The 15665-nt window shown below is 40.6% G+C and overlaps 1 protein-coding gene across 2 annotated transcripts in view; it reads left to right on the forward strand.

Annotated features, from left to right (window-relative positions):
• FAM114A1 (family with sequence similarity 114 member A1) overlaps nucleotides 1-15665 on the forward strand; it is a 76495-nt gene that overhangs the window by 17179 nt on the left and 43651 nt on the right. For both annotated transcript variants that reach the window (XM_005554685.5, XM_045392250.3), the window contains one exon: nucleotides 5811-5898. In XM_005554685.5, coding sequence (XP_005554742.3) covers nucleotides 5811-5898 — 88 coding nt within the window. The remainder of the gene's footprint in view (nucleotides 1-5810; nucleotides 5899-15665) is intronic.

Genomic DNA, 15665 nt, shown 5'->3' on the forward strand with positions numbered 1-15665 from the left:
GCTACCGAGAGGTCAAGTGAATAATAAAAAGACTAAAATGAGTCCACGGCTTTGACAACAGGAAGCCACTTGACCTTGATGAGAATGATTTCCTGAAGTAGCGACACAGGAGTCTTGCTGTGGAGGGAGGAGAGACAAGGGAGGTGAGATAAGCACCTTTTTTTTTTTTGAGACAGAGTCTCACTCTGCCTCCCAGGCTGGAGTGCAATGGCACAATCTCGGCACGCTACAACCTCCACCTCCCGGGTTCAAGTGATTCTCCTGCCTCATCCTCCCGAGTAGCTGGGATTACAGCATGCACCACCACACCCGGCTAATTTTTGTATTTTTAGTAGAGACGGGGTTTCACCTTGTTGGCCAGGCTGGTCTTGAACTCCCAACCTCAGGTGATCCACCCGCCTTGGCCTACCAAAGTGCTGGGATTACAGGCATGAGCCACAGTGCCTGGCCACTATAAGCACCTTTTTTTAAGAGACAAAGAAGAAAGATGTGAAGCAGACACCAGATAAGTTTGAAAGAAACATTTTGTTCATGTTGTGATTTTCATTTGTTGGCTTCAAGATAGAGGAATCGTGTGCATGATTAAATGTAACCTATATAGAAAGCATGTATAGAAATGTAGCCTGGGCCAGGCACAGTGGCTCACACCTGTCATCCCAGCACTTTGGGGGGCCAAGATAGGCAGATCACCTGAGGTCAGGAGTTCCAGACCAGCCTGGCCAACAAGGTGAAACCCCGTCTCCACTAAAAATACAAAAATTAGCCGTCCATGGTGGTGGGCACCTGTAATCCCAGCTACTCAGGAGGCTGAGGCAGCAGAATCGCTTGAACCCAGGAGGCGGAGGCTGCAGTGAAACAAGATCACGCCACTGCACTCCAGCCTGGGAGACAAAGCAAGACTCCATCTCAAAAAAAAAAAAGAAATGTAGCCTGTACAGAGAAGCCGCTTGTATAGAAAAAGGCTGAAAAACCAGAAAAGCCAGGAGAGAGTAAAACCAACCTACCCAGGCCAGGAGACATTTAGGTGGAGGTGCTATGGTACCTAAGAGGAAGGTGCATTTCCATAATAATGAAAGGGAGGAGGTAATTGTGAATCGCAGGGTAGTGTACTTAGATTTGTGTTTAGATGGGGTTTTGGTGTAGGCCAGTGTATATTTTGTGCATAAGAAGAACTACTCAAACGTTTAATTGGGTTTAAACAATTAGTGTTCCATCTATGAAGATGACAAACTCAAAAACCCAATCCTTAGGCTTCACGTGAATCTCACAAATCTCACTGTTTAGAAGTCTAGCAAAATCGAACAGTCACTTTTAAGATACTTTTGGTTAATGTTTGGTTTGGTCCTTTTTACCAACTTAAACGCATTTAAATATTTTAAACTGCATTTATAATATATTCTACTTCCTTTGTGAGTACCTGAGTTATCTACTTATACAAAACCTTGCTAAGTACTTAATAATTGTTATAAAGCTACTAAAATACATTTCTAGAGTTACTTAAAGACCTCTTAATAATGTGCAGAAACTTGGCATGATTTCAGCTTAAAATCAGAAGTCTAATAATTCAATTATTCATTCTTGATTGATTTTCAAAAACTGTCACTTTAATAGGTCAGATTCCTTCAATATTAGTAGTACAGAAAAGACCAAATATGCACAAAAATATGAATAGCATATCTTCAATGCTTTCAACTTTTCTATATTTAATTTTTAAATCTTCCCAAAGTTGAATGATGCATACTTACCAAGGAAGAAAATTGGCTGGAAATAACTGAGGCCATTTTCAATCAGATATTTTGACACAGTCTCAGGCTGCAGAGCAATTTTCATCCTCCCAGCTGTCATACTGACCCCCTTTTTAGAGTAGTTATGTCATGAGTTACAAAAATTAAAAAGCGTAGATCACCCTATGAGTTATAAACCCATACGTTTCATTGCCCACATCCCTGGATGCAAGTTATACACAGCACCTGATTCTCGATCTGCTCAAGGAAATAGAACAACCACGCTGCTCCTTCATCTCTAAGATAGGTACATATGTTTTCCATCTAAATGTTAAAGGCCTTTGAATTTGATGGAGTTCTGGGATTTAATTTTTTTCTATCTAATACCTTTAAACTCGATAGCCTAAAATAAATCCTTTTCTATTTAATGATAAAGACATTTAAATGGGATACTAGATATGAAAATGTCTTTCCTATTTAAAGAACATTGAACTTGGGCCAGGTGCAGTCACCTGTAATCCTAGCACTTCGGGAGGCCAAGAGAGAAGGATCACTTGAGGCCATGAGTTCAAGACCAGCCTGGGCAACGTAGTGAGATCCTGTCTCTACAAAAAATCATTTTTAAAAATTAGTTAAGTGTGGTGGTGCACACCTGTAATCTCAGTTACTTGGAGGCTGAGACAGGAAGATCACTTGAGCCCAGGAGTTGGAGGATGCAGTGAGCTGTTATCATACTACACACTCCAGCTTGGGCAACAGAGTGAGACTCTGTCTCCTAAAAAGAAAAAAGAACTGTGAACTTGATAGAATCCTACATTCTTTCTTAGGACCACACAAAGGTTTAGATGTTTAAATGATCTCCAGTTGAGTTTCGAATATCCCTCTTGATCAAGCCAAATCTAATTTGCTGTTATAAGAGTTATGGGGAGCAGGCAGGAAGTTGAGAGAGTTCTCATCTGATGATTTTCTTTCCTCTGTGTAGTAGGATGTGAAGTTGCCTATTGAAGGAGGTGGAAGTTATGGGGGGAGGGTGAGAAAAAAGTTTTAAAATCGGTAATAAGCAATCTGAGCAGCTCCATGCTGCCTGTTGTAGCGTCTCCTAATTGTGTGACATTAAGTCCATTTGAAGTGGAGACCATATTCATGATGAGATATATTTATAATTCATGCTTAACATTTAGTCCATATGTTTTTATATTGAATATGTGTATTTAGTCATTCAAGTATTTGCCATTTGATAACAAATATTCTTTATAGCTGATCAAGAAGTCACAGCTCAATGTCAAAGGACTTTATTAATAAAGCAATTGAAGTAGTCACTTATTATACAGCAAAAAGTTCTAGACTCATTTAACATTTATTTCCATTTGCTAGTCAATTACCAGCTGTCAGAGCATAATAAATATTATAAATTTGAGTCAGAAGCTGTCACCTCTAATTGTATTAACTCTTCCTAATCATAGGTAGTGATTTGTCCTGTGAAAGAGTGATATTAATCACTGACTTCCATCTGTCTTCATAATGGTGTAAAATTGCCACTGGATTCCATTGCTGAAGTGAAGTAAATCAACGTAGACACCAAAAATGAAAGGAGGCAGTGATGAGTCATGAATATTTCCATTCATGTTAACAAGCTTCTCATTGTTTCCAGACAGAGAGAAAAAAATGACAGCTGGCTTTCAAAGCTTTTTGCTTCTTAGTCTTAAAAGTGTAGTTTCTTCTTATCATTATTTCTATATGCCAGGCACTAAGAAGAGTACTTCTTATATGCCAGGCACTAAGCTCACAACATTATATGAAGTATTTCTTTTAATCTTCACAACCACCAATGAAGTTATTGGTTCTTATACTTATGGCACTTATGCTACTGTTCTTTGCATTTTATAATGAGGAAATGAAGGCTTAAAATAACTTGAGTAATTTGTTGTCCAAAACAGCAGAGCCTGGAGTCAAACCCAAGCAATTTAACTTCCATAACTTAGTCTCAACCAGTACTCTACACTGATGGGTGATGTTTGAATCAGTTAGGAATGCTTTTGAGTTGAAGTAACTAAAATCCAACATATAGTAGTTCACAAAATAGTGATTTTTTTTTTTGCTCTCACTTAATAGAAAGAATGGAGATAGACAGCTACTTATGTTGGTTTAGTAGCTCAGCGGAGCCAGGACCAGTGACTGTGACTCCTTGGCCTTTCCCTTGTGACAGAAAAATGACTGCTTCAATTTCAAGCTTCATGTCCACATTCAGGGCAGGAAAAAAGAGAAGGGGAAAGAGTGGGCACTTGCTGTAACTATAATGTATCATGAAAGCAAAAACTATACCATTTATATATCTCATTAGTTGAAAACTGTTTCATATGGCCATCCTTATCTGCAAGGGTAGAAAACAGAAAGGGAGGCTGGGCATGGTGGCTCATGCCTATAATCCCAGCACTTTGGGAGGCCAAGGTGGGCGGATCATGAGGTCAAGAGATCGAGACCATCCTGGCCAACATGGTGAAACCTTGTCTCTACTAAAAATACAAAAAATCAGCCAGGCGTGGTGGTGCGCGACTGTAGTCCCAGCTACTGGGGAGGCTGACGCAGGGGAATCGGGAAATCGCTTGAACCCAGGAGGCGGAAATTGCAGTGAGCTGAGATCGCGCCACTGCACTCCAGCCTGGTGACAGAGCAAGACTCCGTCTCAAAAAACCAAAACGAAACAAAACAACAAAAACCAGCAAAGAAGTCGGGAGTTAGGGATGACTAATGGACCAGCTGTGAGTCAAAAGTTATGGAATCTACAAACGCTGTAGGAATTTTCCACTGCCTCCTTACTTTCTTTCTGCCCTTCCTCCCTCCCTCCCTCCCTCTCTCCCTCCTTTCCTTCCTTCCTTCTTTCCTTCCTTCTTTCCTTTTGAGTACAAAAGAGCTATGATTCTCCATATAGATAACTCATAGAATATTTATTCTTGCCTTGTTTTCTAGAGTGTGTTCCCAAATAGAAAGAGAAAGCTGTGGTTCCACTACCTGAGTCAGGACTCATTGGTTGCAAGTAACAGAAATATGCACACCTCACTGAGAAAGTGGATGCATTTCAGCCATTTATTTAACAAATATTTATTAAGCACTCATTATATTCCAAGCACTCTTCTAGGCTCTGGAAGTATATCAGTGAACAAAAAATTAAAAAAACAAAAAAAGAATGAATAAGAATATGAGAGAATCTCATAGAACCCAAAGATCAGAAAGCAGCAGGGCCTTCGGAGGGACAGAAACCAGGGACTAAGAAGCTGTCAGGAATCCAAACAGCAACTCTAAGCCAATCTCCATTCTGCTCACTCTGCCTTCTCTTAATTCTTAGTCTGTGTGGTGGGTATAACATGGTCACCCACGTAACCTGAGTTTTCAACTTCTGTTCATGCACACAGTTCACACTGAACCACAGTCTCTCAGTTCCAATTCCAAAAACCTAGGCAAACGAATTGGAATCCACTGAGGTCAGGGACAGTCTTATCCCTGTGTTATAGGAGTCACTGTGAGTGAAGCGGGGCACCTTGAATCAAAGGTTTCTACCTTGCAAGCCTTCCTGTCACTGCTGCCCATCCGTCTCCAAGCATGTTGATGCTTTTTAGACACTTTGCCCGTCATCCACACCAAAGCACCTGCCTGCTGCACCAGAGGTTTAAAAGTTAACTCTACCTTGAAGAGCACATTTTTTAAAGCCCTGTAAGAATTAACAGGGTCCAGGTCATTTTGAACTTTTTCAGATCACTCTTGTGCCCTCATGTGTATCTTTTTCCCATATAGCCTTTTCCTTGTCTTCTGGATAATACGAGAGAATCGAGGCTCAGTTAACATCAAAGTCCCTTCTCACTTCAAACCAAGCCTTCAGAAGCCAAGATCAGCACTAATCAATTTGGTTCCAAAGTACACATTGCAGTGTGGGTCGGGATATTCTTTTATGACCCTTATAAACTATACACCAATGAGATACGGTTGTTGGTGATTCTTTTCCAAACCTCCTCTTTGTTTCAAACCAATAGGTGTTTTTCCATTCAGGGATATACTGAATTGCTGACCTGCGGCTAATCTGTTTTTCTCCAGGCTGTGGATTCCCCTCCAAGTGGAGGAGGATGGGCAGGCTGGGGATCCTGGGGCAAATCTCTGCTGTCATCTGCATCTGCCACCGTAGGTAAGCATTGTATGTTGCATTGGAATAGACAAAGTCCCGAAGCCTAATAGGATAGGACGTTTTGATCGTACCGTATACTAATAAAGTTTAACATTAGTCCATGAGCAAACCATGTTTAGTGCTTACTATTCTAAGTGCTTCATTTATTCCTCCAATACATTTATTCCTCAGAATAACCCTGTATGGAGGAACTGTCGTTTGCTGCACTTTACAGATAAGAAAGCTAATCAGAGAGAGACTAAGACCTTGACCAAAGTCAGGAATGTCTGGGTTGCAATTTAAAAACCAAGTAGTATGGCTTTTAGCCACTATATTATACGGTCTTTTAAAGTATAATATATTCTTAAAGCTTTGTGTTTATCATTCCACTTGAATTTTTTGTAATGCACAACTCATCTACTCCCAAAAAAGATTTGAGATATCTTGATAAAAGGTATTTCATTAGCAGGATATTAAAATATAAGTAGAAAACAACGTGCTGGTAGGGAGGATATATATTTTATATATTCCACGGCTAATAGAGTTTTTGTAATTGAGTATTGACCTCAACTCTGAGCTGCTTGGCTGCCAGTACATTATTTATTTTTCTTTGAAAACAAAATTTTAATTTAAATAAATCTATTTTTCTGGTTTAACGTTTTTAAATACATTTCCTGTGTTTGTTCTTATACAAAGAGAAAATATGATGGACAGCGTAGTGTCTTCCTGAGTGCAAATTTTTCAGGATATTCTTCATGTTACTATTTCTTATATTCTGTCTTCATGAAAACTGAAGGTATAACATCAATATGTCTAAGATAATTTAGCAAAGGCATTTCATCTTGAAGGTGGAAGGTAAGGAGAAGACAGGGGAAGCCACAGGTAACAGTTTTCACATCATGCACTTCAGGTATTCTAAGGTGCAGTCCATGGCCATGAGGATCTTGTGATGGGCCGTGAATTGGTCCACTTCACTGTTACTCCTAAAACCAGAAGGTCTTAAAGCCTTTTGCCCCACCTCAGTGGACCATAACCACAGTGTTAAGGGCCAGATATCTAACGTTATAGAGCTTAGGCTGCCTGAAAAGAACGGATAGATTGCATTCCTCTAATTCCATCTCTGTCAAATATCAGTTTGCTCAGGAAGGCTCTGGGAAGAAGTAGCAGTGGCCAAATAAATGTTGATCTCTCTGGTAAGAGCCTGGAGAGCGGATTTTCTCTATTGCTTATTGAAGGGGACGGATATGCCTTGAGTACCACATATGCAGATGACAAAATTAACTAAATTCAAGTAGAGGCACCTGTTTTGTTTTCTGAACAGGACAGTGTCTCTTCACAAGGGTGAGGACAAGCACCTGCAGGCATCCTCTGTCCTTGGAAAAACGTTTGAACTTTTAGTGGCTATCAAAAGGATCTTGCCGCTGGTGGCACTTAGTCAGAAGTGGCATGCTTTCTAAGCCAAAAGCTAAAAAGGGGGTTCTAAAAAATTGTTTTAATTGGAATAAGTCATGAAAAAGTAAACGATATGGTCACTAAAATTAGACAGCTCTTCTCGTGGTTTATATCATAAAATAGTTATGTGTCCTGGATGTTTCCAGTTTTAACAGCATCCAAACCACTCTGGTTTATAATGAATTTGGTGCTTCGAGGGTTATAATAGATGGAGGATTTATTCTTTCATTAAACTTTTAAATATAAGTTCCTGCCACAGTAAATACAGAAATCATCTGCCCTGTGGTAGCAGCTACAGGTGCTCTTTGTGCACACTTAAAGGTGCAGCTCCCTGTAACTGCTCTAGCCCTCATTGGTCAGACCATTTACTGTTGTTTCTCATTCAGTGTCTGCACCTCATTTGACTTTGGGCTTTGTTGGACCCTCCCAGGATTTCCTGTCCATGGACTGACAGCTCACCCATTGAATTTACTATCCAGCACCTTCTTCGGTGTCTTGCTGTAATCTGACCTTTGCACACATGCAGCTTTGGTTCCAGTGGGCTATGCGCCAAGGCCTCTGGGTTTTGTTACCTGGGTCACATGTAACCAGTAGATAGTGCTGACTTTACTGCTTAAAAAGTGGAGTGTGGCCAGGCCCGGTGTCTCACGCCTGTAATCCTACTTTGGGAGGCCCAGGTGAATGGATCACTTGAGGTCAGGAGTTCGAGACCAGCCTGGCCAACTTGGTGAAAACCTGTCTCTACTAAAAATACAAAAGTTACCTGGGCGTGGTGGTGGGCGCCTTGTAGTCCCAGCTGCATGGGAAGCTGAGGCAGGAGAATTGCTTGAACCCAGGAGGTGGAGGTTGCAGTGAGCAGAGATTGCACCCCTGCACTCCAGCCTGGGCAACAGAACGAGAGTCTGTCTCAAAAAAAAAAAAAGCGAGATGTGATTTTCTATGGCAGGTCCCTTTTGACTTGATCTGACGTCATTGTCTTAATCTGCAGCCTGTGCTATGTTTGGGGTTGCTCTTAAAGTTTCTCTGTATCTGAGCCACCATGCAGATGATCAATACTGCATCTTGTTATCCTCATGACAATTTATAAATTCTAGTGGTTCTCATCTGACTCTGAGTAGTAATTGATCCAGAAGAGCCTAGAGAGGTAATTTCCTGTAGGCCATCATGATCATTGTGCCAGTCATATTTTTCATGGCACGTGATCCCTGTGCCATGAGAAATCATATCCCGCTTTTAAAGTAGTAATGTCAGAACCATCTACTGGTAATATTTGAACGAAGTAACAAAACCTAGAAACCTTGGCGCACAGTCCACTGGAACCAAAACTGCACATATGCAAAGATCAGATTATAGTAGGACACCTAAGAAGATGCTGGATAGTAAATTCAATGGGCGAGCTGTCAGTCCATGGATGGAAAAACTTGCCACTTCTCCTCTAGGGTGAGTAAACACGTGGTTTCTCTGAGAATGTATGACATTTGCACATTCCTCATGCAATATCAGAAGGAAGTTCAGTATACCCTCTTGTATTAGTTTCTGTCGCTGTGTGAGGAATTACCACAAAGTTAGAGGCTGAAAACAACATGCATTCGTTATTTTACAGTTTCTGTGGGCCAAGAGTTCAGGTAGGGGACAGCTGCTCGGCGTCTCACGAGGCTGAAATCAGGGTGGCAGCCAGCTGTATTCTCATCTAAGGCTCACGTTTGCCTGAGGCAGCATGGCCCCGGGGTTGACACTATACTTGTATATAATGGAAGTTGTGCCTTGCTTGCCTCTCTCAATCCCAAGAGAGTGGCTCAACCTAGACCACAGATCAGGAAGGCACCCATAACTGTGAAGTCTCTGGAGGATAGGGTGGTGCCGCTAGAAGGGGGCCTGGAGTCGAGGATGAGGCCAGTGGCTCTGCCAACTGCTCAACTGGCACCTCTGCTTTGAAGATGCCATCTTTTCGGGTCATTCACGTTGTTGGCAGAATTCAGTTTTTGAAGTTGTAGGACTGAGGTCCCTGTTTCCTGCTGGTTATTGACCAGGGGTCACTTTCAGCTCTTAGGGGCTGCCCTCAGGTCCTCCTTCAAAGCCAGCAGGAAAATCTCTCTCACGCTTCAAATCGCCACCTTCAGGAAGGGCCCCTTTGTTTTAAAGACGTTCCTGATTAGTGCAGGCGCGTTGAGGATGATCTCTCTTGTGAGTCACTGAAATTCAGCTGATCAAGGACCTTAATTACATCTGAAAATTCTCCTCATCTTTGCCAGATGGAGTAACCTAATCACAGGAGTGAAATCCCATCCTGTTTACACTCCGGCTCACACTCCAAAGGGAAGGGATCACATAGGGTGTATACATCTGGGGACAAGACCCTTGGGGCCATCTCTCAATATGGTCATGCTTCACTTAACAATGGGAATGCCTTCTGAGAAATGGGTCGTTAGATGATTTAATCATTGTGCAAACCTCACGGAGTATACACAAACCTACACAGCTAGGCTATGTGGTAGAGCCTATTGCTCCGAGGCTGCAAACACAGGACAGCTTATTACTGTACTGAATATTGTAGGCAATTGTAATACAATAATTAATAAGTATTTGTGTATTTCACACATCTAAACATAGAAAAGGCACAGGAAAAATACAGTTATAATCTTATGAGACCACTGTCGTAGATGTGGCCCATCGATGACCAAAAGTTTGTCATTTGGTGCATCCCGCCTACCTTAATTTTCTTCTCATCTCTGTTTGAGATCTTTATCAGTTATACCACCAATTCCAGAACCTTAGTATTTTTTATGGCTCTGGCTATGTGCTGGAATTTTGAAAAGCTAGCGAATCTTGGCATTTTTCTCTTGTTTGCATACGAAATGGCAAAGGGTACATGAGGAAGGTCATTAAAATTTTGAAATATTGATGCTCATTCTAAAAGTCCCTTTGGAGAAATTTTAGAGCTATCTTTAGAAAAGCAGGTACTAAAATTGTCTATCACCACTGATCATCACTACCCACCTCCCCCCCAAAATGAGTGCAATAGAAATATGACTGAAAACCCTGCCTAAATTGCTCTGACTGCATATTTTGGAGATTTCTGATCAGGACATGCTATGACTTTATGTAGCAATAGTAGCTAAAATAAGAGCAATATATATTTCAAAACTGGATAAGTGTCTTTGTAGACGTGTACAGAGCTGAAACATGTAGCCTAACAGGAGGCTGAAGTCATGGGTTCCCAGGCTGGAAACAAGCACTGGTGGTTGGGAGTTTGACTCCTGAAAGGTAACAGGGATCATAAGCAGCCCATACATGGTGCCAGGCTCAGAGCCTGAAACAGGTTGGAATGGAGTTCAAAGATCTCTGTGAACAGAGAATTTAAGGTTATGGGTGCCTTCCTGATCTGTGGTCTATGTTGAGCCACTATCTTGCGATTGAGAGAGGCAAGCGAGGCACACCTTCCTCTATGGACAGGCATAATGTCAACCCCACTGCTTTACAGCATTTGCAGTTTATTATCAACAGGCAAGAAACTTATTGGAAAACAGATCACTCAGAGTAGTAGACAAGCTTTGAAGATTTATAAATTGCCTGTGGAAAGTAAAGAAATAACCACATGCTCAATTGCAATTGATTTCCACTCAGAAACCTTGTGTATACCCCCAGGGTAATTCCAGCTGCAGACAGCGGTGCAAAACATATAGTCCTTCACAAAACACAGAGCTGTTAATTGAGCACTAGAAATGGAAACCATTACTTCTTACAGTTGTTGAAAAACTGCAGTTAGAATAGTTAGAACTGTTGAGAGTTGGTAGGAGAGTAATAGGAGAATAGAAACAATTGAAAAATGGTACTCTCTTGGAATGAGCACTGTACCACGAGTCATAAGACCTGGGACCCGGTCCTGGGTGCTACTAACTTGTGATCACAAGGCACTGTTACTAACTAGCTACACCATGCCCTTAACCTAAGACTCAGGTTCTTTGTATGGAAAAGTGTGCGTGGAAAAACTTGAGAAATTCTAAGGTCTCGTCCAACTTCCATAATATGATGATACCATATTCTGTGTCTATGCATAGAAGGAGAAAGATATTTGTGCCCACTGTGCTAAGTGAAAAAATACAAAAAATTAATTGAAATTATTTGTACTCTTTATTTTTATATTTTATCTTTTGCCTCATTTCTTTGACTCTGAGGTTAAGGGAAATGAGAAAAAGTGACCTTCCCAATGCATATACAAAGTCAAACGTTTTTCAGCATATAATTATTTTTGGAGAGGCCTTAACTCTTGTATTAGGCTCAACTACAGCTACACTGTTATCACATTCTTAGAAGATTTGGTCACCTGTCACCCATGCCTTTGGACAAGTTCGTAAAATGAAATAAGCATGGTTATCATTTCCAGGCAGAAATAAGAGTGGAAAACATTTTAGAAAAGAGGGTTTTTTTGGAAGCTGAGGCAGGTGAATCACTTGAGGTCAAGAGTTCAAGACCAGCCTGGCCAACGTGGCAAAACCCCGTCTCTACTAAAAAAATACAAAAATTAGCTGGGTGTGGTGACACGCCCCTGTAGTACCAGCTACTTGGAGGCTGCAACAGAAGAATCACTTGATCCTGGGAGACGGAGGTTGCGGTGAGCCAATATTGCACCACTGCACTCCAGCCTGGGCGACAGAGCAAGACTCTGTCTCCAAAAAAAAGGAAAAAAGAAAAGAGGGTTTTGATAGTAGTTCCAAATCCCACAGCATCTTATAGACCTGACTTGTTCCTAAAATGTATTACTAGGCTAAGAGTAATAGACCATTAGTCAAAATGAAAGTCAGCAATGCTAAAACATATGTAAGTATACAAAAGGAAGAGCTCTATAGTAGGATGAGTCATTTATTTCTAGATACCACCAAAGGCTTAAATGTTTATTTGAAATTCTAGTTTTGACAGTTTTATGAGTTTAAGCATCTTATGCGAGAGTACCTGAGGTTGGGGGTTGGTGTGTACGGAATGTACCTGATCTGTATATTTACTTTTGTTCCCCTTCCTCATCCTCTCCCAAGGTACATAGTTTTTTCCTTCTGCACATTTTAATGAAACTCTTCTACCAGCCCTGTCAGAAATGACAGTGTTTATTACAGAGAATGGCAAACTTGTCAAAATGGTACTAGAATGAGAAATCGTCACTGTGTAAATCACTGTCAATAGGGCATGAATTCACTTTTGAAGGTAACATTGCTGATGATATGAAATTTCTCAAAGATAATTGAGACAAAGAGAATAGGATTAATGCTTAGAGTTTATCCACCATCCTTTAGATTCTATGAATAAAACACAGGGGTTAATGAGTTTCTGTTGGACTTCTGGGCAAATATCATCAGTTCAGTAACACTTCTTTTCTATTTTGAGCCTAAAGGGAAGTAAGCATCTGATTACAAAGTGGACATCAACCATCATATGGAAAGGAAAGACTATTACAAAGGAAGGTTGATTGGCTCCCTTTTTGCTGCACTATAGTTCGCTTTGGTTGAGCATGGTAATATCAACTTGTGCTTTTCTGAACAATTACTCTTCACAACTTTTTATAATATCTTGAATTCATTGATAAAAGAGTCTGAAACACAGTCAGTGTATATATATGTATACATAGACAGATACAGATATATCTACCTCCATTCAGCGGGATACTATGCAGTCATTAAAAAGACCAAGGTAGATCAGTGTTCTAGGTTGGATGCCCAGCAGAGGGATGAGGCAGAAATTGTGTGCTGGAGTTTTACTGTGAAGGGCTTTCTGGAACAAGCTTTGCAAGACAGCAAAGGATTGGGAAGCAAAACTGAGCCAAGGGAGAAGTTGAACTGCAGTGTCGTTACAGCAGAGGTCTTAGCCTATCCCATAGGGAGCTTGGGGTTTGGGATGAGTCTTAGGAGATGTCTTCCCTTAATCCGCCGGGCTGGGCCTTTATATCAACAGCTCCCTCATTGACCAGTCACTGTAGTATAGTCTTGGTGGAACCAACTCCCTTTGGTCAAAGGCAATTCAAAGGGCGGCATTTACTTAGTTGAGCACTGTCAACAGACAACACTCCCAGAATCAAGGAGAATGAACACTGTGATTCCAGACAGCACACAGCACCCAGCACTATCTCTATGTGCTGAGACTTCAACTGTGAACTGCCAAATGGAAAAGCCAGGTCCAGAAGACTTATATGTAGGCAAATTTGCTTTTACATTCTTGAAAAGAATCACAAGAAATAATTAGAATTATTATCTTTAGAAGGAAGGGGTTGAGGGGAGAGAAAGGGCTACCTTAAGTCTTTCAAAAGCTCCAAGCATTGCTTCTTTTAGAAGTCACTCCTGTATCAGAGCAAATGCATTAGAATGTACCCACATTTCTCATTAAATTTACTACACACACACACACACACACATATATATATCTCAACTATGTAGGAGTTGAATTTATTTGAATGATATTGACCAACTGATCCAATATTACATTTTGAATACATTTAAGTAAATATTAATTACTATCTAATTTGTAATTTTATTTTTTTCTTTTAAAGCCAACAGCTTTTGCAGGCCTTAATTATTTCCACAGGCCCTTATAAGCTCATACACTCTATTGCTTATTAGTTACTGGAATCTAAGCAGAAAGAGGCTGGTCCACCTTCTGTTATCTATGTTTCCATACTCTTTGGACTTGCTAATATTATGAACATTTTTATTTTTTAAATCTGCACATGAAAACATGCTCAACACCACTAATCGTTAGGGAAATGCTAATCAGAACTACGATGAGATACTACCTCACGCCCATTAGAATGACTTTTTGAAAAATTTTTTACCACTAATATTTCAGTATAAGAATGACTATTATTTTTTAAAAAAACAGAAAATAAGTGTTGGTGAGGATGTGGAGAAATTGGAACCCTTGTGTGCTCTTGCTGGGGTTATAAAATGGTACAGCTGCTGTGGAAGACAGTATGACAGTTCCTCAAAAAACGAAAAACAGAATTACCATATGATCCACCAATTCCACTTTTGATTATATTTCCAAAAGAATTAAAGGCAGGGTCCCAAGGAGGTATTTGTATACCCACGATCATAGCAGCGTTATTCACAATAGCTAAAGCACAGAAGCAACCCAAGTGTCTGTGAACAGATGAATGGAAAAGCCAAATGTGGTCTCTACATACAAGGGAATATTATTCAGCTTTTAAAACGAAGGAAATTCTGACATATGTTACAACATGGATGAACCTTGAGGACATTATGCTAAGTGAAATGAGCCAGTCACAAAAAGATAAGTACTGTGTGATTCCACTTCTGTGAGGCAGTTAGAAATAGTCAAAATCATAGAGATTTGAGAACGTTCTGACTAGTGGAATGTAGAATGATGGTTTCCAGGGGCTGGTAAAAGAGGGGTGTGGGGAGTTATTGTTTAATGGGTATAGAGTTTCAGTTTTATACAAGAGAGTGAGTTCTGGAGATGGATAGTGGTGATGGTTGCACAATATTGTGAATGTATTTGGTACCTCTGAACTATTCAGGTCGGAAAAGTTGAGATGGTAAAATGTATGTCATGTGCATTTTACCGCAAAAAAAATTGGAGTAAAATTCAACCAGATATATCAGAGATGTGATATTATGGGATTTTTTTAAGTTTCTTTTTAATATATTCATTTTTTGAAAAAGAAGAATAAAAGGAAAGTTAAAAAAAGAAAAAGAAGGAAATATTGTATTAAAAAATAAAACAAGCTAAAAGGGAGGAACCTTCCTAATGAGTTAGCGTGTGCCCTTGTGATCCTTTAGCATATGGGACCAATAGGAAGTACCCATTGAGCTACCCAGTCATCCGAGGTGCTGCAGAGAACTGCTGCTGCTTCCCTGAGTTACCACTTGGTCAGACAGAACTTCCCAGCATATTCTTTTTTTTTTTTTTTTTTTTTTTTGAGCTGGAGTCGGAGTCTGGCTCTGTCACCCAGGCTGGAGCGCAATGGTACAAACTCAGCTCACTGCACCTCTGCCTCCTGGGTTCAAGCGATTCTCCCGCCTCAGTCTCCCAAGTAGCTGGGATTACAGGCGCCCACCACCACACCCGGCTAATTTTTGTATTTTTAGTAGAGATGGAGTTTCACCATGGTGGCCAGGATGGCTCGAACTCCTGATCTCAGGTGATCCGCCTGCCTCGGCCTCCCAAAGTGCTGGGATTACAGGCGCGAGCCACCTTGCCTGCCCAGCATATTCTTTTTGCAAATTATTTCATCTTGATTATTTCAGATAACCAGCAAATTATTTCATCTATCCAGAAAGAGGAGAGACTTCCCTTTGATGGCTTTTTGATCTTGGTGGAATTCACAAGAAGAG

This window comes from Macaca fascicularis, chromosome 5 (assembly GCF_037993035.2).
Source record: "Macaca fascicularis isolate 582-1 chromosome 5, T2T-MFA8v1.1".
In the NCBI taxonomy this organism is placed as follows: domain Eukaryota; kingdom Metazoa; phylum Chordata; class Mammalia; order Primates; family Cercopithecidae; genus Macaca; species Macaca fascicularis.